Genomic DNA, 22,093 nt, shown 5'->3' on the forward strand with positions numbered 1-22,093 from the left:
TCATTTTCCACACACGGTTGAAAATGATTCCTCCATCCTCATTAGTTGCTGATTATAAAACTTTTGCATATGCAGAGGTGGATGTCATATTTTCAAGTAATTTGAAAGATGGAGCCTGAATTCTGAAAGTAAGGGGAACTATTTCATACTGCTGTGGATTCTAAAAGCCCAGTGATATAAAATCATGCATATAAAGTAATTATATAGGTCACACTCACAGCAGTAGAACTTAGTTCTAGGTTCTACTAAACTAAGTTTGATGCAGGAATATTAGCTGTAAATGCAGACTGCACCGCTAGAGGTCAGTGCATCCCTGGCTGATAGGGGATGATACAAGTAAGACGGAACCATTCAATAGGTCAGAGGGGTGGTTGCAGTGTAAAACGAATTTTAAATGCGTCATTAGTCGCTTCAGGTGAATTTGTTTTTGTTATCTCTGGTTTGTGTTTTACAGTAGTAAAATACTATCAGGAATCCGAACATCTTTTTACGTATTTTCTGAACGCAGAGGTAAAGGCCCCCTGCGACTGTTATATTGGTATCATTCACTGTCATGGCGACCTGACGAGCAGGATAATTGTCTCTATCGTGGTTATCCGCGTTTTCAGATAAATTTACGCATTTGACGGTGTTCTTTAGAAAAAAATAGGGGTTTATAAACGCTCGTTTACATTGTTTTGGCTGATTCACTATGGCGGGGAGCAGCACCGCTCAGAAAACATGGGAGCTAACCAACAGTATGCAAGAAGTCCAGAGCATAGATGAAATCTACAAATACGACAAAAAGCAACAGCAAGAAATCCTCGCAGCGAAACCATGGACGAAGGAGTAAGTGCGGATCTGTCACTAGCTAATCGATAGGTGATCGTCAAACTATATATTTGTTGTCGTAAATTAATATGCTTTAAAATTGACACGCTAGCTCTTGCCTACAAGCTAGCTTCGGGTTGTTTATCAATAAACTGTAAATGTCTAACTCATTGTCTTTTGATCTTTTAATCTGATTGGACCCCACAGTCATCATTACTTTAAGTACTGCAAGATCTCAGCCCTGGCCCTGTTGAAGATGGTGATGCACGCCCGGTCTGGGGGGAACCTGGAGGTGATGGGCCTCATGCTGGGGAAGGTGGATGGAGAAACCATGATCATTATGGACAGCTTCGCTTTGCCCGTGGAGGGAACAGAAACTCGAGTCAACGCTCAGGCTGCGGCCTACGAGTACATGGCTGCCTACATAGAGAACGCGAAGCAGGTCAGGAGCGATGATCCACGAGGTGAAAGTAGTTCCGGGAGAGAGAGAGAGCCTGTTTACCTCATCCGCACTGCTGCTCTATTTTTAATTCACCATCATTTAAATTTCCTTGAGTGTCAAGAAAGGTGGCTTTAAACTAAAACAATTATTATGTTGCTCCACCCCTTGTATAAAATTCAAAACAGTATCACACTTTAATTATGTTTTGCCAAATTCAAAGTTGTTTGATACTAAAAAAAAAAAATAATAATAGTTGCTAATACACTCTTTTAATGTTGTATTTAACGTCTTAAACGTATCCGAACGTGTCTCTGATCCTTCAGGTGGGTCGACTGGAGAACGCCATCGGCTGGTACCACAGCCACCCCGGCTATGGGTGCTGGCTCTCGGGCATCGATGTCAGCACTCAGATGCTCAACCAGCAGTTCCAGGAGCCTTTCGTGGCTGTTGTGGTAGGACAGAGGGAAATACTGATGCTTCTTTAGTTCGGTTAAACGCTTCATTTACGGTGATCGCTGACTGCACGCCGTCAAGAAAGTACGCTCCATTCATCCAAACTATGTTAATATGAGTTAATGTAAGTGAAACGTATGCCGGGGAGGCGGGGGGGGGGGGGTTGTTGACACATTGTTGACATATGAGCTGCAGGCTTCTGTGTTGTACTGATTAATATTTTTGCTATTGCAACCATATATGTTTTTTACGCTTCATTTGCTGCTAGAGTGCTTTGGGCGTCACATAATGAAGTGTGTGTTTTCATCTCACTGACAGCCAGAGTAAAAGACTCCAGCCCCCCCCCCCCCCCCCCCAGTGGCCTCTTTGACCCTGACTTTGTTTTCCTGTTCTACTGTATCTAACTTCCTGCAGATCGACCCCACTCGGACTATTTCTGCAGGGAAGGTCAACCTCGGTGCTTTCAGGACCTACCCAAAGGTAGAGCAAAGAATATACATATATCATTAAACATTTTGGGGTGTGTGTGTGTGTGTTTGTGTGTAATTTCTCATTGTCTCGTTATGGTCCAGAATTGTGAAGCTATTTTACTTATTTCTCAGCGTTTCCATCTTGAATTTTCAGGGTTACAAACCTCCTGATGAAGGACCGTCAGAATATCAGACGATCCCCCTGAACAAGATCGAAGACTTCGGTGTTCACTGTAAACAGTAAGTAGTGACAAACATCACGCCGTTGTCAACACAGTGAAAATAGTTACTTACGTGTGTATTGCGTAAAGGAGGTTTTTTAATGTAATTGCGCGCTGTGCACGGCTCGTGGTGTTGATTTTATTTGTATTTCTTTTTAGGTATTATGCGTTGGAAGTAACTTATTTCAAGTCCTCCCTCGATAGAAAACTCCTGGAGCTCCTATGGAATAAATATTGGGTCAATACCTTAAGTTCCTCAAGTCTCCTCACGGTACGTAGTCGACGCAAAACTCTGTTGTATTTGTGTGACATTTTGATTTATGGTTAATTATTGCTCTATAACTCACGGGGACACGCGATCACCTGCCTGTGATGTTGTGATTTATTGCTGCTTAGTTGCCAACAGTCACTGTTTATTCATTTTGGTAATACGCTTAATGTAAAGGGGGGGGTATGTATACGAGTTGAGCTCAACTGCAGCGACGCAGATACTACCGTGGTTCACCGTGGACCCCCCCCCCCCCCCTCCCCCTCCCATTGTGGATGCAGACCGTCTCTCCTGAGCCTGACTGAACAGTCCAAATAGGCGACAGGCTTGTCCAAACATTTGGCTCTCTGGCATTCTGGATGAAGACGCATTGACTAGATGTCAAGAACTTTCTGTTCCCTGTGTGACAGGCTTTGTCAGTCGTTACACTGTCGGCCCTATTCGGCCCCCCCCGCGTCATTGTCTTTTAATTACCTTTCCCACTAAACGCATGGCCTCACCTTAAGCAAACGTCTCACCGACTTCTTTTCATTCACGTCGACACAAAGTAAGCCGACAGCCACTTAGACTGAATCGTTGCTACGCAGCAAAAATGTGTCTTCTTTATGGAAAATCTGTTATCTGGCTTTTGACGGCAAATTGTGCGTGAATGCGTGTGTGTGTGTGTGTGTGTGTGTGTGTGTTGAATGGTCAGAACTCGGACTACACCACGGGCCAGGTGTTTGATCTGTCGGAGAAGCTGGAGCAGTCCGAGGCTCAGCTCGGCCGAGGCAGCTTCATGCTCGGATTGGACACGCATGACAGGAAGTCCGAGGACAAGCTGGCCAAAGCAACACGAGATAGGTCATTTGTTTTCTAAGAAAATAACAGACTTAAATTTGACCTTCATTTTATTTTGGGCACTGTTGGGTTTTTTTGCCTTGTTTTCTTATGGTTATATTGTATATAATATCTCCTGAGAAAGTGGTTGATGGTATTGTGTTTATTTACTTAAATATTTCTGTTTCATATAGTATTTTCCAATTTGTCTGATATTCTCATTCTTATTTTATTTAAACAACTTAATGAGGTGTAAAATCTGTTGCTTTCAATCACAATTCCACAAATTAAATGTAAGGAATTAGTCACTGGTATGAAGAACAATTTATAACCACAGTTCTTTATTATTTAGAATCATTTTTTTGGTGTTGATGTGAATCATAAATCGTTCATGTTAAATCGAGTTGTAACCTTATTTTGTTATCACTGATTATCCTGTTAACTGAATTTATATTATTTGTCTTGATTTAAAAAAAAAAGTCAGAAATTAAAATTGCCATCAGTGTAAAATAAAATAATTAGAATTTCAGTTCTTAGTTCACTATCCATAAATGTTTATATTTTGATGTTGATACGGTCACGGTGTCCCTGAACTGCTCTCTGTTTCTCACCGTTTGTTTCAGCTGCAAGACGACCATCGAGGCGATTCATGGCCTGATGTCTCAAGTCATTAAAGACAAGCTCTTCAATCAAATCAACACGTCTGCTAATTAAACCGAAACTGTGATCCAATTTGGATTTCATCGGGATATTTTCTGCATGTCTCGCGCTTCCTGATTTCTTTTCGTATTACCTGTGGTTTCTCTGGGGAGTGCTATTTTTTTTTTTAATGCAAATTCTTTTTTCTTTTTTTTTTGTATGTGAAGTAGCTAAAGATTATAGAATTAAAAATAAAACCTGAAAAATGTGCTGTGTGTCATAAATGTTTGACCAAATTTATTTCAATATTTCTTACATAATATATTGTAGTGCCATAAATTTCCAAAACAATATCAAAGCTCTTAGTCTTTATATATTCACACTGCTATGCTATAATGTGAGGCACCGTGGCCTCGTGTCCGTTTTATGCACTGGCTGCAAAAAAAAAAAAAACCAGTTTGCTTGTCAGACCTGTTTCCTTCTGCAGGGCAACACATGAACACAGAACATGGGTCAGTCTTTGGACTGAAGACCGTCACAGCATTACATAATGGAACAACAAACTCAAGCTTCTGCATAGGCTCAAAGGGGGAATCGGCTTAACAGTGTGGGGTGTCTCTGCGGGGTCGCTCCCAGCGCGGTTTGGCTCGTGGTGGCAGAGAGGCTGGCCCGTCGCGCTGCGTCGTGGCAGTGATGCAGCACAGAAACAGAAGCCGTGCACACTGGCGTCCATTCACCCAACGCGTCTGCTCTCTATCCAAGCAGACACTCAATATTTTTACAGGCAGAATCTTTGGCCTGGCTTTGACTTAAGGCCTCTTTATGGTATTGTAATGGATAAATGTATATTTTTGTTGTCATGTTTTGCAGAGGAGACGGTACCAGTGGGACAGTTAAGGTGTCTGTTAGTTCTCATGTGTATGAGCTTTGGCACCGCTTCTTATAATGATTTTCTTTTACCATTATTTTTAGAATGGTCTTAAATTGGAGTATATTTAAGACACCAGTTTAGGAAGATGAAACTTGTCAGGTTATAGTTAATGCAATTCATCAATTTCAAGCTGTGGAACACATTTGCTGCGCACACCATCAACCAAATGGCTCATGCTTTGCCAGATATTTAAATGCATTTCATGGATGATTGCCATTGTGCTGAGAAAGTATTTAGAGTATGCTTTTCTAAAATGGTTTCACTTAATGTTTGGTCTTTTATTGCAAATTAGGGATCAGTGAAACGTGTTGAACTTGTTTAACATAAAAAATATTTTGATCGTCACCAGCTGGACATTCATATGCATGACTAAAGATGGAATAGGAAAAGTTATGAAAATCAAGTCAAATTGTGGGCAGCCAAGAATAGAATCCATTTCACCTTTTACGACATTTATATGTGTATGTGCCTCATTAATGTAAAATAAATAATACAAATCTTACAAATTGCAAAGGAATCTCTTCTCCTTCGCTGCAGGAGTGGTTTGACATTCACTGATGAGCATGTTGATAAAACTTGTGAATAATAGCTGCAGGTAGGAACAGAATGTCAGCCTTAAATATCTTATTTCTATTTGCGCGTGTTACGCATGATTGTGTTTACTCCCACGTGCACGCTGCAGCCAGTGCGTGAGCATCTCAGCACAGAGGGATGGGGGCGCTGGACGCCTCCTCTCTGATAAGTGGAGGAAAGTCACTCAGGAAACGCAAGTCTTGACATGCAATAGATTAATATTACAGGGGTCACTTGCAGAAGGAAGAAGGGGGGGGGGGGGGCGGTCCTGGTTTGGTATGTTGTCTTGGAAAGATGTCTTTTTTAAGTTGCAAAAAGAGCTAACAACAAAATAAAATATATATTTTAAATTATTTAATTGTAATTGAAGTTTAGATAAAATACTAAATTGGGCTATTTAATTTCGTGACCATTGGTATTTCCGTAAACATTTACGCAACTGGCGCGTGCATTTTGACTTCCGCAATGCTGCGTCGAATTCTGACACCAGATACTTTCTGTTTCCGTAGTTTCCATAGCGACGGTGTCGTCGAGAGAGGAAAACAACCGGAGTCGAGGTTAGCTTTGCGAGTTTAGCTAGTTCTGTCGGAATTTTAATAAAGTTTTTTTGAAGACCTCAAGAGGTAGGACATTTTGGATATTATTTCAAACATACCCAAATTCATTTTAATGAGACAGAATTTATTGCTAACCTGAATACGATACGTTACGTTAGCTTCGGATGTAGCATCTCTATCGTTCATATTTATTTAACATTGTGTAACCCTAATGGGTTTTTTAAAGCCTTCCATTGTAACGTTAGTAATATTTCGTGTCCGTAAAATATGGCACCCGGACTTCTGTGAGTGTTGCACCTCTCTGTGAAGGTGATAAACTACTGTCTCCAAACTCCTTAAGGGGATTAAAGATCCATTCATTCATTCATGCATTCATTCATTCATTCATTCATTCATTCATAACCGAGCTGCACAGAATTTGCAGGATCTGTTTACAAAGTCAAATCAAAGTGCAAATGTTTGAACCTCGGACTAACGGAGACGCCCCGTGGGGGGGTCAATGAAAGGAAGTAACTGGTTCCACTCGCTTTGGGGAATTGATTGCTCTAATTACAACCTGAATTGAGTGGTTGCCCAACCTTTGGCCCCGTAGCCAAGTTTCTACATCAATTATCCCTAACAGTGAATCGACAGTAAGGTTTCGGGCAAAATGCAGTTCTGTACGAGGTGAATCTACAGTAATTTAAGTTATTAAATAGTCATTCAGAGGAACATTTCTTCAGCAGCTCTGTTCTTTTCTCCCAAACAGACCAGGGTCGAGCCTCTGCTGGAAGCTTGTCTGAAAAGGATCACCTCTAAAGCGCTGTCTGTGAGGAGACATGGTGCGACTGACCCTAGATCTGATCGCCAAATCCAGACACAAGAGTAAACGGCGCCTCTCCGTCCCAGATTACCTCAGGACGCTCACCCACCTCCACTTCTCCAGCAGGAATATCGACGACATTGTGAGTAGTCGTTACTACCGTTTTAACCCCGTCCCTTTCTCTCGCCGTCAGTGCCTCATGTGAAAACTCCATTGTTCAGGGCGATCTCTCGGCGTGTAGGAGCCTCACTGTGCTCTACCTGTATGATAATCACATCACACGCATTTACAACCTGGGCTTTGCCTCCAAGCTAACCCATCTGTGCATGCAGAACAATGAAATCACGCACACAAATAATCTCTCCACTCTGCACAAGCTCTCCAAACTGTGAGTAAACACTGATGATGATTTTTGTTGTTGTTGTTGTTGTTGGGATAATAATTTTTAATAAATGTGTGTGTGTGTGTGTGTGCGTGTGGTTTTCCTGCTCCTGCTCCGTAGGTATCTGGGTGGGAACCGGATCGCGGTGGTGGAGGGCTTAGAGAAACTCCGTGAGCTCAAGGAGCTTCATCTGGAGAACCAGAAGCTGGCACCGGGGGAAAAGTTGCTCCTTGACCCCAGGACTCTCCTCTCGCTGGGGGTATGACCTATTTCTGCGTTGTTCACTACAGAAATAGTAGCAACAAGAAGGATGATGCACACTCCCTGGACTATTTGTGCTATAACAATAACAAGCCCATATTTGTCCCTCTCTGTGCGGCGCATCGACCGGGTCGGATACCACATCCGGGGCAAAGCGTCTCAGGTGTCTTGTTGGGAAGTGGTTCATGTAAAAGCGGTATTAAGCTAGCTTTGATGCTGTCAAAGAGAGCTTTGTTCCTCTCTCCGGTTGTCTGTTTACTTCGTTTACTGCCTGAGACGTGGATAAACACATCAAAAGTGCAAATTTAAAGAGTTCCAATTTATTTTTGATAAATGTGGCGTTAGAGAACTTAAAACCACGATGAATATTTAGCAATTTAGACTCTGTTGTGGAGGCGATCCCAGTGGCTGCCCCATATAAGGAGGTTGAAATCTTTAAACGTTCCCTTGATAAATACGTCACCATAAGGTGTACATTTTTTCTGATTAATCAACACATAATCTTTTCTCTGTAGGCTTGGGACTATTTGTAATTTATAATGTTGCATTCTTCACTCTATTAACTGTAGAACGAACTCTTTTGTCTTCATGAAAATCTTTTCACAGGATTCTCTCTCTGTCCTGAATATCAACAACAACAACATTGACGGCATCGCGGATCTGACGCCGCTGAAGGAACTCGAGCAGTTTTCTGCCGTTGACAATAAATTACACAATTTGGAAGTAAGTTTAGCATTTTTTCCCCAAACTTAACTAAAAAAAAGAAAAAATGAACTCGAGCCGGCTGCATTCTTTGGTCTCTGCAATCAAAGTAAATAGCTCCACGTCGCAGCAAGGTGTGCGTGACATGCTGCATTAAAGTCAACACACAAGCTATCGGCCCATCGGGTCAGCATTTACATTGTTCTGTAGTTTTTTTGCAGTGAAGTGTGAAATGATATGGAGAGCGGGGATTCGAAAGAACCAAATCCTGCAAATCCCGCCATCGGTTCCCAGCCTGGGCGACTCACACAGGGTCAGAATTATTCAACAAATCAGTGAGCTGTTCCCCCAAGAGGACTCTCGCTGACAGCTTTAAACAAGCACAAGTTTCTGTCTTTCTCCTCGGAAGGCTGATTTTCTTTTCCTTCCTGACTCAGAATCCTCTATCTGATACCCTAAACCAGCAGTTTCTGAACTTTATGGGAGATTCGTCTATGAGGCAGAGATGTGATCTAAGCTCTCTGACTTCCCTAAGAAAACCACCGGCTTGTTTTTGAGACAATTATTTATTTACAGCCGATACGATAACTTTACGAGACTTTGTTTAAAGGCGTTTTTTTTTTTTTTTTTTTTACTAAAAGCACTTTAGAAATGAATTCACTACTTTTTCTTACCAAAAGCCGCTTCCTCCTGAGGCGGGTAATTGCTGTTCACGTGTCACCTTTAGCAGATATCTCCTATAATTTATACAACCCGCCTGCCACTATTGATCCCACAAAGACAAGCTCTCCAAAGGATCAATCCCTACCTCTGCGCCATACGCGCTTCGAATCCCGAGGAAACATTATGGATTTTCAAAAGAGATTATGACAGGCAAGTCAGCTTGGGTGACAAATGGGGGAGCATCTTTGGAGTCTGTTAGAGTGTGTGCAGGGCAGGGGGGGGGGACAGGGGAATCGAAGACCTGGTCAAAATGCAGGTTCATAACCGGCCCCATCATTAGTCCACGCTCTGCTGTCCTCCTCCCCCCCCCCCCCCCCCCCCTCGTGGGGGGCAATTTGGCGCTGGGCTGCTCTTCAGCGAGGGCCTTCTGACTGACGGCCCTGACACGATCATTTATCAAAGCCTGGGAGCGTGCAGCGGCTCAGGGGTCCCCTCTGAAACTGATTGCAGCACGAGCTGGAAAAGTGGAAGCGCTTTGGCCAAGACAGGAAGGCAACGACCAATCAGAGCGTGTCCGGAGAGTATTCATATTTCCAGGCTCGGATTAATGTGCCTTTAGATAAACATACAACTTCGGGCAAGTCGCCGGAGGAGCCGGCCTCGCACCGCCCCTGGAGGGAACTTGTGGTTACACGACACTGTTTATTAAACGAGACTGATGTGTTGTTTATGCATTTAGCATCAGCCCTTGAGCCTCACGTATAGCTGTTCACTCATGCCCTTTATGTTTTCCTGATATTTGTCTTTTATCAGTAATCGTATAAAAAAAAATGAATATCATCGTTAATGTTTAAAGTATTAACATTTTAGCCATCAGTGGTTTGAATGAAAACACAATATCACACAGCTGCGCTTTCTCTTTTACGCCTCCGCAGGAGTTAGAGGACGTGTTCCGACACTGGCCTCGGCTGCTTCAGATGGATCTGAGTGGGAATCCCGTGTGTAAAAAAACAAAGTACAGAGACCGACTGATCACCGCGTGCAGAAGCCTCGGTGACATCATCGTCATTATCTTGTTTAAAATGAACCTAATTTCTGTGCCTTCAAGTTCAGAATCAAGTTCAAGTAACCTATTGTTATTATTCATAACTCGGTTTAAAGTTTTTTTTTTTTGTTTGTTTGTTTAATTGCTGTATTTCTGTTTTTCTTAATAGTGGTTCTCGATAGAAGAGAAATAAAAGAGTTAACCAGACAGTTCCTTGTTAACTGGAAAGCATCCAAAGAAGCCAAGAAGCAGAGAAAGATCAACCAAATGGCGAGCAGACCGTCGATCCCTCCTTTAACAGGTCAGTCTTTTTGTTTTCATCATTCCTGCCGTTATTCCTGTAACCTGACTTTATTTGTACTGTAATACATGCTACTGTGTGACTGTACTTGTACTCTAACATTCTATCTAATAAATATATTCTTCATCATCATCACCGATGGGATGAGACATCTTGTACTGTCTTTACATTTCATTTAGATATATATATATATATATAGATTTGTTTTAAGCGTATCGGAAATGTGGATATCCATATTATTATTACAGCAGCATCTGCACCTGACTAAGATATTATACTTAAAATATTTATTGCAGTTTTATACACAATTACAGTATATTTTTGTTATCACATTTTGACGGATGGGTTTTTATATCTGTTTGTGTATAATCATGTGTTTCCAGACGACTTGAATCCGTGTCAGGATTCATGTTCTGGTCAGATCCGCGGCCCCACCAGCGTGCAGAGGTGGAACCCGCTGCAGGTTCTCCGGTCCGGCACCGTCAGTCACATGGATCTCAGTTAATGCAGGAGGTTAAACACGGTTTTACATTCTCAGTGTTACAGCATGGCTTCATGAGAAATGTGTGTATTACATGATGAAGTCAAAATACAAGCGATGACAACTGCTAATAACGCATCCTCCAAATAAAAAAAGAAATGCTTTAAATATAAAGTTGTTAGTTTGTGTCAGTCTGCTTATTTAAATTTCATTCATTTCTTCCTTATTGACAAAACGTTTTCTATATATTTTGTGTTGTTTCTATTGATCTCTGTTAAATATTACTAAGTTATACCCTTGGAGGAAAAACATTCTAAATATTGAACTGCTTTTCTTTAGATCAGAGAGTGTTCTAGAATGAAAGTTTCATTTGCCCTGATGTTCATTTGTGTCTCATCATAGTCGAAAGTTAAAAACGCACACACGACTTCAGTTCATCTGCTGGCAGTGAAACAACATGAATGCTTTGTGACATGTTTCCTTTGCCTCACTTTCACAGATGGTTTAATTGTAATTACATTTTTGGGGTCTGGAGATATAAATAATCTATCCAACCAATCCATTGCTGATATCAAGTCTCATTTGTTTTTCTATTTTCCACGGATTTTCAAACAAATGAACTGTGAGGTTTAAAGTGTCACAATCTCCTCTGTCGTTGAGAGGAATTACCGAGGGAATGCGGATGTAAATTAGCATTTTTGTGCACTGTCCCTATCAAATAAATAAATGAATGAATGAATGACCGAAGCAAACAATGAATCCTCCTGTTCCCACAACTGTTTTTTTTTTTTATTGCAAACACTGTCAAAAAAAAACATTTTAAATAGGTTTTTAGGAGCCACGTGGGTGTGTGGCCCATGAAAGACGAGGGTAATTAGGGAAGCAGGATTACTTAACCCGGTTATTATTGCCCCGAGCAATCCTGTTACTCCATCCTTACAAAAACAATGTTTATTCAGAACATTCCGAGGATATACATATTATGAATAATTCCTTTCATTAATTGACCGACTTCTTCGTTTGGAGCCCCGGAATTCCGGATGATTAATTTAAGACTCTCACTAGAACTTCCTCCACGGGCTGCCTGTTGATTACAAGAGCGGGACTTTATTTATTAGCGGTTCCGCTCAGCTCAAATGTTTCTGCGTATCGCCTTACGCCGGTCAGCGTTACCTTCACGGTCTGTCGCAGAATAGCATTTTGAAAGATGAGCCTTTATTTCGAGCGCATTTTTTTTTTTTAGGTATATAATTCCGACTAACTTTCCTCTTTATGATAAAGAAAATACAGCAGCCAATCAGAGGAGGGACGTGGCTCAGAGTAGAAGTCGTCCCCCCCCCCCCCCCCCCAGACAGACCTGAGTTGGGAGAGGGAGTGCGTGGACTGAGAGTGATTAATTACGTCTGCGTGGATTCCGTGGGACGCTTGTCCCGCAGCTTAGTGTGGCTCCGTCCGATACGTAAGGCGCACGGAGGATTTTACGCACGCAGGTGAAGCGTTGGATGGTGCGTCGCGCCGCTTCACGGGGACAAAGTGGACGTGGAAGTGGGATTCATTCTGCTGCAGATTCTCAGTCCCATCGGAGCCATCTTCGGATTAGCTTCATGTCGTGTTTCAAAACGGCGCCTTGAATGAAAGAAACCAAAGGTAAAGTCCCCACGAACGTCCCCTGCAGGTCTGTCCCCTGCAGGTCTGTCTCCTGCAGGTCTGTCCCCTCCAGGTCTGTCTCCTGCTGGTTTGTCTCCTGCAGGTCTGTCTCCTGCTGGTTTGTCTCCTGCAGGTCTGTCTGCTGCAGGTCTGTCTCCTGCAGGTCTGTCTCCTGCAGGTCTGTCTCCTGCAGGTCTGTCTCCTGCTGGTTTGTCTCCTGCAGGTCTGTCTCCTGCAGGTCTGTCTCCTGCAGGTCTGTCCCCTGCAGGTCTGTCTCCTGCAGGTCTGTCCCCTGTAGGTCTGTCCCCTGCAGGTCTGACATGTCGCTGAGGTGTCTGGAGGTCTCCATGTCTGTTGTTTGTTTGTGGAGCAGCTGGTGAAACATCTGCAGCATGACAGAAGACACATTTAATAATTGACCACAGACGCGACTGTTTCAAGTTATAGTTTAATAAATAACAAATAAATACATGCAAAAGCAGTTTATTTTACATATTACGCATTGAATAACAAACGTGCGCTATTTGGCCCCAGTTCAGCGCTAAAAGTGACCGATGTGTCTCATCAGGCCTGTAAGTGGTTGGAAGACAGACTCTCCGGATGGACGGCGCTGCTTGCTCCGGGGCGGCGGTGGATGACAGCCCCGCGTCCAGCCCGAGCTCGAGTCCCAGTCCGGACCGTCACCGGGAGCTCCAGCGGGCCGGGCTGCTGCAGGGCGCCGGGCTCGGCGGGCTCGGCGGGCGGGGACGGCCGGCAGCGGCGAACGCAGCGCGGGAGAGGAGCCGCGTTCAGACCTTGAGGACCGCGTTCCTGGAGCTGCAGAAGACTTTGCCCTCCGTGCCGCCGGACACCAAACTGTCCAAACTCGACGTGCTGATACTCGCCACCACTTATATCGCGCATCTGACCCGAACTCTGCAAGAAGAAGGCATGGAGGAGGGAGAGAGCGCGAAGCAAGCCGAGGCGTTACAGTCGCTGAAAGGGGACGGCTACCTGCACCCGGTGAAGGTCAGTCCCAACAACAACAATAATAACGAACTATTTATTTGTTTTCGTTTAGAAATAATTTCCACTGAAACGAAACATCTTTCCTGCGTGGATGTAACAATCTCAGATCATTTTGTACATAATTTAATTGTAACGCAGTTTAAAAACATGCCTTTTATTTTTAAATTACGTTTATACTAACTCATTAAATGTGTCTGCAGAAATGGCCGATGCGCTCCAGGCTGTACGTCGGAGCGACCGGACAGTTCCTCAACACCTCGAATGCTTCGGAGTCGGAGAATCAAGGCCCCTCGTCGTCCGCGTCCGCGTCCGCGTCCACGTCCCGGGCTTGACCCATTTAAACGGTTTAATAGTTGCATGATTCCGTGTGGCGTCTGCCTAATCACTGCAAGTATACCTTTATTTTAATCCCCACACGACCAGGAAGACTTTGTAAATTAATATATTCGCGTGAATGATATTGTAAAAATGTTCTAAAAGCATTCCTCGTGCTTCTTTGTTGTTATTTTGGCTCATCCTGTTTGCCCTGCACCGTGCAGCTCCACGCACGCCCCACGCGGTAACGAGCCCGTCACGCTTCACGTGCACTTTCAGTTGAGACATTTATGTGTGAATAACTAAACATCTGTCATGTGAAGTGGTCTGTCAGGCTCCACAATGGAGGCTCCTCTTCATCTCGTGTTCCTTCCGGTTTTTACACGCATGGTTGTGAATGTGTTTGTGAATAAATTACTTCAGTGAAAGACGAAAAGAGATATTTCATTATTATTATTATTACTATCTGTAGCAAGAGTAGTATCGGATCTTTGAGAAATATATACACGCACACAATACAGCCAAAACACTTCCCCTGATTTCTTTCCAATGGACTAAATAATGGTAAATACCGGTAATAAATACATATTTAAAGTGTGTTTATATCGCCAACATGGTTAAGAAAGCAAGTCAGAAGATAAAATAATTAAGATAGAAAATAAGCATTATATACAACATATTTAAAAGCTACATATTTATAATAAAATAAAAATATATAAAATAAAAAATATATTGCACATAATGCTTAAAAAGTAGGCTAGTTATTTTTTTAAAGTAAAAATCACTTTACGTTACTGAATAAATATAAACAGGTATATCAACAGAAACATGTCTGTTTACATGGTGCAGAGGTAAAAATAATACTTTGGGGTATTAAGAAAATTAGACTTTTAGATATATTAGCAATTTATTGCTGGAGAGGAAACAGAAACTGTATGATGTTGCATATGTCTTAGATTTAAACAAAATATTAATATTTTATTTACATAACGTCATGAACGAGATTATGACGATGAAGAGATAGATAGATAGATAGATAGATAGATAGATATTTTATTCAACCCGAAGGAAATTATGTTTGAAATTAAAATGTTAAACATTTATATTGTTAAATATGGAAATATCACAGCTTCTTACAAAGGTATCAAGGAACATTAAGAGTGCTGCAGTGGTTGGACCAAATGAAAAAAGCCTTTTATAAAGATAAAACACTTTTACGTGTGATTTTAGAAGAATAAAGTTAATGTGAGAATCACCACAACAAGTAGCTTCTATAATGAAACCCACGTTAATTATCGATTATCTCGCCGGAAAATGGGCGGAACCGAAACAGAACGCATTAAGGCTGACAGCGGAAGTCACGCTCGGACCGGAACTGCGCCGCTCTGAGCCCGGAAGTCCCTCCTCTGCGATCGGAGACGCCGCCGTCGGGAGGGTCCAGCGCTGCTCCTCCGCTACATCTTTAAAAACTGCGAAGAATACTAAATATATGATCTCCTTTTTGACGGTAGGTAAATGTAGAGCCTCCATTGGAGACTATTTGTGTCCTCCCGCAGTCTAAACGCGTTTCCGAGCGAATCCGAGGTTAGCATTCATCGCTAGCGTCCCTGCTGGCTGCCACGTGGGACGAGAGAGCGACTGCTGCGCTTGTATTGAGTTATAATAAAAACGCAAACCAAACAAACGATCTACCGTTAACGGATAACGTGCGATATAACGCGATAGCTCAAGTTTAGCCCGTAAATGCGTGTCCGGGTAGGAACGAAGGCCGTCGGCACACGCACGTGGTTTTGGACGTGCGCGAGGCCTGTTAGTCCATTCCTAACTTTTCGTATGCAAGATGGTTCCTGCAGCCCGTCGACAGGTGAAACGTTAACCATGAAAGTAACGCCTGAGATTACTGCGCTGATATGGATTACGTGTAATCCGTCATTCACGGATCACATTCCGAATAGAGGAGATGCTATAAATCATCCTGGACAGCTCAGAGGGAATTAAACCGCCCTCGGTTAGTCGCTAGTCACGTTCCTCCGGCCCCCGAGTTGCCCGAGGGTCAGCAGAAGAGCTGCTGCTCAGGGAATCGCCCTCTCCCACAACGTCACTGGGGAAAGCCACCGTTGCTCCCTTGAGGAGGGAAGGTCACGGCGGAGGTCGTGACCTACTGTTGGACCCGTCCTCAAACGCTGTGCTCCCGAGCTGCGTTACACGGCACCCTTTGACCGTCAGGTGATCAGTCATCCGTCCTCACTTTATTGGCTACGTCTTCAGTACATCTTATTCATGCAGGCTGAAGATCAATGGATTGCTCCAGAGAGTAATTATTTGTGATCGGTGAAGTCTCTGACGGACTTTATGGGTCTCGTGGGAAAATGTTTCAATTCAAAGTTACAGGCATCGATCGGATTTGGATCAGTACTGTAAGTTACGTACGTTTCTTTCTTTCAGGTGTCAGACACAACAGAATGCCAAAAACGGTCCTTCCCACACATCAAGCAGAAGGTGAGTCCTAAATACGGGCCGTTGTGGCTCTTTATTTATTTAAGGCTGGAGGCCATTCCTGCTGGCGTTGTGATGACATCACATTTTGCCGTTTACCCATCAGACGATAAGATGGTGAGACTGTGACGAACTGAACCGCCAGCATAATTACATCAGATATGCCTTTATCTTGGGAGGGGGTACCATAGCAACGGCATCCGGCTTGTGGAGTGCCACATACTGAACCCTATTCCCTTACAGAGCAGCAGTCGGAGCCGCAGCTGACGGATATTTGGAGTTTGCCGTATTGTGTCTGGTAAGTGAGTCTCACGCTAAACACTTAATTCCTCCCTTGATTGATCAGGACTGGCCTTTTGCTTTATGTCCTGATTAATGATGTCATGATGAGTTTACCTTTTCGCCGTTTACCCATCAGACCAACATGGGCTGCTGAGAATGTGACTAACTGAACTAAAAGACAAAGTTGTGCTACAAATCACTGTTTTCCCCCTTGCTGATATACTTAATCAATTTTATTTGTCACCACTGCAGAGCCTGACCGTTGGGGGATTATTCTTTTCAAAGTAAGTATAGAACCAGAAATGTCATTTTATGCAACTTGATTTCTTTGAAACTTAATAAAAATCTGTTTGCAACAAAGAGTTTCCTGTTTTTTTTCTCCTTGTGTATTTTAAATGTAAATTTCAAGGTTGATTTGTTGGCCTGCTTTGAATGTATGGATTTACAACTCTGAAGGAACAAAGCAATACCGACGGCTCAATGGTTGTACTGTGTGTGTGTGTGTATACATATATATATATTAGTGACTTTTTGTCTGGCCTACCTGTATTTTGTGACCTTTATGGTCTTATTCCTCGGTGATGTATGACGCTGCTCCTGGTGCGTAGGCGTAGATGAACCGTAGGATGTCCTGGTGGAGCTCATCCAGGGTCGCGTCTCTCCTGTGAAAACCATCCAGCTCTCCCACGTCGCAAAGAAACAGAGCGTCTGGTGGAATAACGAGTGCGGAGGCCCCTGTGGGAGGATGAGGAAGGCCCTTGGTGCATATTTGATCACATATCCTGTATTCACGACTGGAACATCGGTGGTCGTGTGAAAGACAAGCGTTTCATGTATAAATGAATATAGAGCTGTGCATTTAGACACGCAGGAGGGCATGATTTCTCAGGTACTGTAATCGTGTTGAGTAAGAATGAGGTGATAAATACCGTGTCTCAGAGTGACTGAGTTCTCACAGAGGATCACGGCAATCACAGCGTCTTCTTCCAGCACTTGTGTTCTGAGGCATAGCTTGCAATGGGCCTCGGCCAAGGAGATCCTTCAACAGATCAAGTGTATATATATATATATACAAGTGTATACTGTATGTTTACTTGGAATAGATCAATGAACAGTACGGAAATCAATGAAGTGGGCAAACGGTTCATAGTAACAAACTCCCACAGAACACACAGAGCTTATACGATAAAACTGATATTTAAGATGTGGCTCTTGGGCAGCTGGATATGTGCGGGGTTATTGATTGCCTCAGTTAGGGGACGCGACCTGTAAACGTTTGTCGTAATAAAATGAAAAAGGGCGGCAGTGTGGATGGCAGTTCTCCATCCAGTGGAGGATGCTGGTATTACAGTGGTGCTGGATCATTCTCACAGTAGTTTGATGGAAGCCACAGACATCTCGACCCCCTGACTCTGTGTCCGGACCCTGCGGCTCGCCATGTAGTAACCGTGGATTAATTTCTCTGCACTGGGGCTAATTTCCACTTGCAGACTCCGTGCGTGGGCTACCAGCTGGGGATCACAGAGAATCGAGGTTCACTGCCGGCGTTTAAACGCTAACAATAAGGCAGCATTTGGAGACTGATCTTGTTTATCAACCTCCTGGTAATCTTGAGCGGAAAACTCCCAGCAGGATGGGTAGAGGGGTTTCCCAGGTCGTACTGCCTGCTGCAGGGTGTGGACCGTCTGGGCACGTCGGCCGTGCTCTCCTACGTCTTTACACTGCACGACCAGGCCGAAGGCGTCTCCTAGCTGAACCGGAACGAGACCCATTTCCTGCTCACAAAGAAGAGATCACTTTGATGACTGGTGATATCGCTTGTGGCCAAAAGTCATTTTCTGAGTTTGTCTGTGCTTTCTATGCGCTGTAATTCAGCTAATATACCGGTAAGTTGTATAAAAATGCTTCTCCTGTAGTTCCAGAGCATATTTTAGCTAAGCTACATGCAGGTAAAGCAACAGTGTGTGAGTGAACCCACTGCCGTGCCAAGTACAGCGCACTCTGCCCTCCCCGTCCGTCGAGATGCGTCTGCAAGGGCCCAGAAGCTGCACTGGAGAGGAAAGGAAAGCTGCTGGTCGGAATCCTCGCCGTACTTCTTCCCTGGGATGAACACTGACGCTGTGCAGCTCTCCAGGGCTGTCAAAAAAACAGAAGATCAGCATTTAAATTAGCCACACTACTTATAATCTTTTATTTATTTAACCATTTTGGTGTTCTACCTGACTGGATAGCGTCCAACCTTTCCTTCTTGTAACAGCTCAGATCTCCTAGCATGCATACGCCACCGGTGGCTAGCAGGGCGGAGCCAGCATGGATGTTAGCGGTGCCTGCCCCGTGTTCATCCCTGGACAGGGACGCAAACATCTCCCCCGGAGCCTGATGCCTGACCCTACGGCTCGCCAAGTTTAGGCTGTGTGACATTAGCCTAGCAAAGGTTTGGTAATGAGGAGGGTTACGTTTCAGGCTCTTGTCCATGTGCAGCGCCGGTTCATACAGACCTGTCCGGTATCAGAGTGTCACCGGTGACGACGAGGAGATCCAAGTTGTGAAACGTGCCTTTTGCGTCTGCGCCGGTCTGGACCAAGCTCAGCAGCAAGCCCAACTTTAAGGTGCTGTAGAAGCCCGGAGGAGCCACGTCCAGAGCAAAGCACTGAGCCACAACGGCCGAGAACCTCCAGGGGGAGCCCGCGGTGGCCTTCAGCAGCTCCTCAAAGCGTGGACTGACTTTATGGGCATCTGGAGACGGTGGAAAAAGGTTGAACAAAAATAAATAACTGCACAATGTTGAATAAAAAGTGACATTGAATGATAATAAATGAGCTGAATCTGCACATTCAGAGCAGGATTAGAACATTTAACAACTCACACTCTGGCTCCCACGGTCGGACGCTATTCGCCTCAACACTCCTTGTCGTGCCGGGCCACTGATGCACATGCACAGGAATCCCCAACACCCTGTAGAGTCGCCCGATTCTCATTGAGTTACACAGCTCGTCTGGGTGAAGGGGGGGGGGGGGGGGGGGGGCACAAAGCAATAACACTCAAAGGGCCGCCCGTTGATTACTGCAGCAACACGCAGGGTGAACGCTCCGGAACAAAGACTTCTCTGTGTGCGTGAATTGCACGGCCAGCTAATGAATGTTCCTTGCTCTCATTAACATATATGTTTAGTAACAAGAACCCAGCGTATCGAATTCCTCCGCCGGACTGGGTCAACACAATATGGTAATCCTGGTGCTGAGATTTTGCTAAGTGCTTAAGGGGCACTGGGTGGACGATGTTATTAGAGGGGACAGAAACACTTAATATCCCACCTCCAGACTCCGTGTGCGGCTGGCTGAGCAGAATTCTATTTATTTGAACTCTCCCCCACTAAGTTTGTGTTACAAAGTCAGCCTCATTTAGAAAGGCACAGAAAATGAATGGCGAGCCTCAATGCATCTGACTGGGTGTAAATAAAGGGCATTTAACCACATTCAATATAACTGATGTGTGATTTTTACAAACAAAGTATTTCCATGTTTAATTTCGATTATATTCATTTGCAGCATGGCGCCTCCTCTGACTGCAAACAATCTTTAAAGCTGCAAAAGCTAATAGCTTTTAAACGTAACGTTCCTATTTGTTTATTTGCTACGCAAACAATAACGGGAAAGTCTTTCGCAACACGGTCCCTGAATCCGGCGCGGTCAGATCAAGGACCCTTCAGGCGAGACTTTTCATTACCTGCCACGTAAATCCCTCCTGCTTCTAGCTTTGATTCTTGGATTTTAATCTTAATTTACGGCATTTTAACAGGCTAATTCCACCGACCTCTCGCTTCCTTCGCTGGGTGGAACGCGAATGGAACTAAAACTTTCGGACCTGGTCTATTGCGGGACTCACCTCTCAGAAACACGGTGATCGACTGGTGCCTGATGGAGCCTCGCTGGTGGCCGCTGAGACCATCCAGTGCTTTGATGTGGATCAGCTCCACGAGCTGTTTGTCTCCAGTGACGCAAACACACAGATTACAGCCGTTTACCGATTTCCTTTTGTTGCCGATATCGACTCTCACCTCCCAACGCTCTGAACTTCACGTCCTCCTTCAGTGGGAAGCAGCACATGGTGCAGCTGAAGCTCTCTCCCACAGTAGCGGACTCTGTGGCTCCAGGTGCGTGAACGCGGATGTGGCGAAACCCTAAAGGTGTCACCCAGAAAAAAAAAAAAAGCAAATGTGAGTCTGTAAAATACATCATTTTGTGCGTACCGAAGCAGAAAACGTTTCTTCTCTATATAGTACCCGCAGAGCAGGGACAGTCTTCATTAACGCAGAGGAACCTGGCTCCTTGGGTGTACTTCGTGACCCTCGTCATGGCGATGACCAGGCCCTCCATGGAGACGGGCCTCATGGCACCGTACCCACGGGGGAAGCTAGAAAGGTCCATCGTGTACTCGGGGAAAGGAGGCAGGTGCGTCAGCTTCAGGATCACAATCACCTCAAAAGCAAAGATCAGGAGGCACAATGGGAAAGGGCGGGGTTCAGAATAAAGCCACATTTCCATTCATACGTCTAGAACAAAAATAGAATGCGTGGTAGAATATGATTCTGAACCTAAACGTTTGTTTAAAAAACAAGGAAATGAAATGTCGTTTTATTTAGTTATAACATACCTGACTCTCTGTATGTAATTTGTCAATAAGTGAAAGTGTCCTGATGGCCAGGAAGCAAACCTGAATAAAGCGAATGTGAGTAAGATGAGCTCGTTTTATTCCGGACTTTAGCTGCGTCACAGTTTTCACCTACAGACTGAAACAACGCTGTTGCTTTCAGGGGTTCACGGAGAACACAGTCACCCAGCTCGGGGTCCACCTCTATGACGTCAGACGGGTTCACGCCGACGCAGAACCTGTAGACTGCCTCGGCCTGCTGGCGGTCTGGACAGGAGGGGCGGAAGTTTCCCGTTAGCCGCGTTGCTATTAGCTTAGACGTCAGTCAACGTCACGCTTTAGCGGATTGGGGTCTAATAAAAGGACAGAACCGCCGCTAGCGTTGAGTTTTGCGTTGTTTTTTTTTTACCATTGAACGGTTTGCAGTCCCCCGTCAGTTTCAGAAGGCCGCCACTTCTGTCTAAATAGACCACAACCGACTCCTTCAACGATAAAATGTCAGCCATTTTCACTTATGAGCAAGAAAGGACTTAATTAGCATGTTTGAGTGGCGCGAGGCGTCGATTTATGTCGCATTTACGCCATATCGGGAATCGGGGAATTCAAACTCGACAACATTAATCAATTCGGAAAGAAATCGGTAATAATTGTTATCGGCTCTTTAGTCTACTGGAACGTTATTGATATGATCAATCGTCATCGTATCCGGTTTTCTCCGGGACAATGCGGTCAATTTTCAGACGCTGAAAAATCACATTATTGTGATTCCGAGTTTAGGAGCGTCTTGAATGCAGCACTTGAAGTGTAGCATGAAGGATCCGGATGTGATCAATTCAAATCTGATATTCTGATCATAATAATGACAATCTATACAT

At 44.1% G+C, this 22,093-nt stretch overlaps 4 protein-coding genes and 1 long non-coding RNA gene across 5 annotated transcripts; 4 read left to right on the forward strand and 1 right to left on the reverse strand.

The window, feature by feature from the left end:
- The first annotated feature begins 614 nt into the window (after positions 1–614).
- On the forward strand, positions 615–4,390 carry cops5 (COP9 signalosome subunit 5). Its single transcript, XM_068747945.1, has 8 exons — positions 615–828; positions 1,018–1,252; positions 1,576–1,704; positions 2,120–2,185; positions 2,330–2,415; positions 2,556–2,667; positions 3,359–3,507; positions 4,107–4,390. Exons 1-8 carry the CDS (start codon positions 692–694, stop codon positions 4,195–4,197), a joined length of 1,005 nt encoding a protein of 334 aa, XP_068604046.1. The 5' UTR covers positions 615–691; the 3' UTR covers positions 4,198–4,390.
- Positions 4,391–7,001: 2,611 nt separating this feature from the next.
- Positions 7,002–10,844, forward strand: ppp1r42 (protein phosphatase 1, regulatory subunit 42). Its single transcript, XM_068748235.1, has 7 exons — positions 7,002–7,127; positions 7,207–7,373; positions 7,488–7,626; positions 8,235–8,351; positions 9,929–10,046; positions 10,208–10,339; positions 10,723–10,844. The coding sequence occupies exons 1-7, from the start codon at positions 7,002–7,004 to the stop codon at positions 10,842–10,844; spliced, it is 921 nt and encodes a 306-aa protein (XP_068604336.1).
- A 1,943-nt stretch (positions 10,845–12,787) lies between these two features.
- On the forward strand, positions 12,788–13,807 carry LOC137904071 (transcription factor 24). The gene is made up of 3 exons (XM_068748236.1): positions 12,788–12,827; positions 13,045–13,475; positions 13,676–13,807. Exons 1-3 carry the CDS (start codon positions 12,788–12,790, stop codon positions 13,805–13,807), a joined length of 603 nt encoding a protein of 200 aa, XP_068604337.1.
- A 1,397-nt stretch (positions 13,808–15,204) lies between these two features.
- On the forward strand, positions 15,205–16,905 carry LOC137904041 (uncharacterized). The gene is made up of 4 exons (XR_011105801.1): positions 15,205–15,297; positions 16,236–16,289; positions 16,530–16,584; positions 16,821–16,905. It is a non-coding gene; the product is annotated as an uncharacterized lncRNA (long non-coding RNA).
- A 231-nt stretch (positions 16,906–17,136) lies between these two features.
- mcmdc2 (minichromosome maintenance domain containing 2) lies at positions 17,137–21,724 on the reverse strand. Its single transcript, XM_068748110.1, has 14 exons — positions 21,628–21,724; positions 21,355–21,485; positions 21,222–21,281; positions 20,851–21,046; positions 20,626–20,748; positions 20,454–20,555; positions 19,435–19,563; positions 19,067–19,304; positions 18,788–18,993; positions 18,547–18,704; positions 18,167–18,343; positions 17,940–18,079; positions 17,498–17,607; positions 17,137–17,303 (listed from the first exon to the last, which is right to left on the reverse strand). Exons 1-14 carry the CDS (start codon positions 21,722–21,724, stop codon positions 17,137–17,139), a joined length of 2,034 nt encoding a protein of 677 aa, XP_068604211.1.
- Positions 21,725–22,093: the final 369 nt, after the last annotated feature.

This window comes from Brachionichthys hirsutus, chromosome 14, assembly GCF_040956055.1.
Source record: "Brachionichthys hirsutus isolate HB-005 chromosome 14, CSIRO-AGI_Bhir_v1, whole genome shotgun sequence".
Classification (NCBI taxonomy): Eukaryota; Metazoa; Chordata; class Actinopteri; order Lophiiformes; family Brachionichthyidae; genus Brachionichthys; species Brachionichthys hirsutus.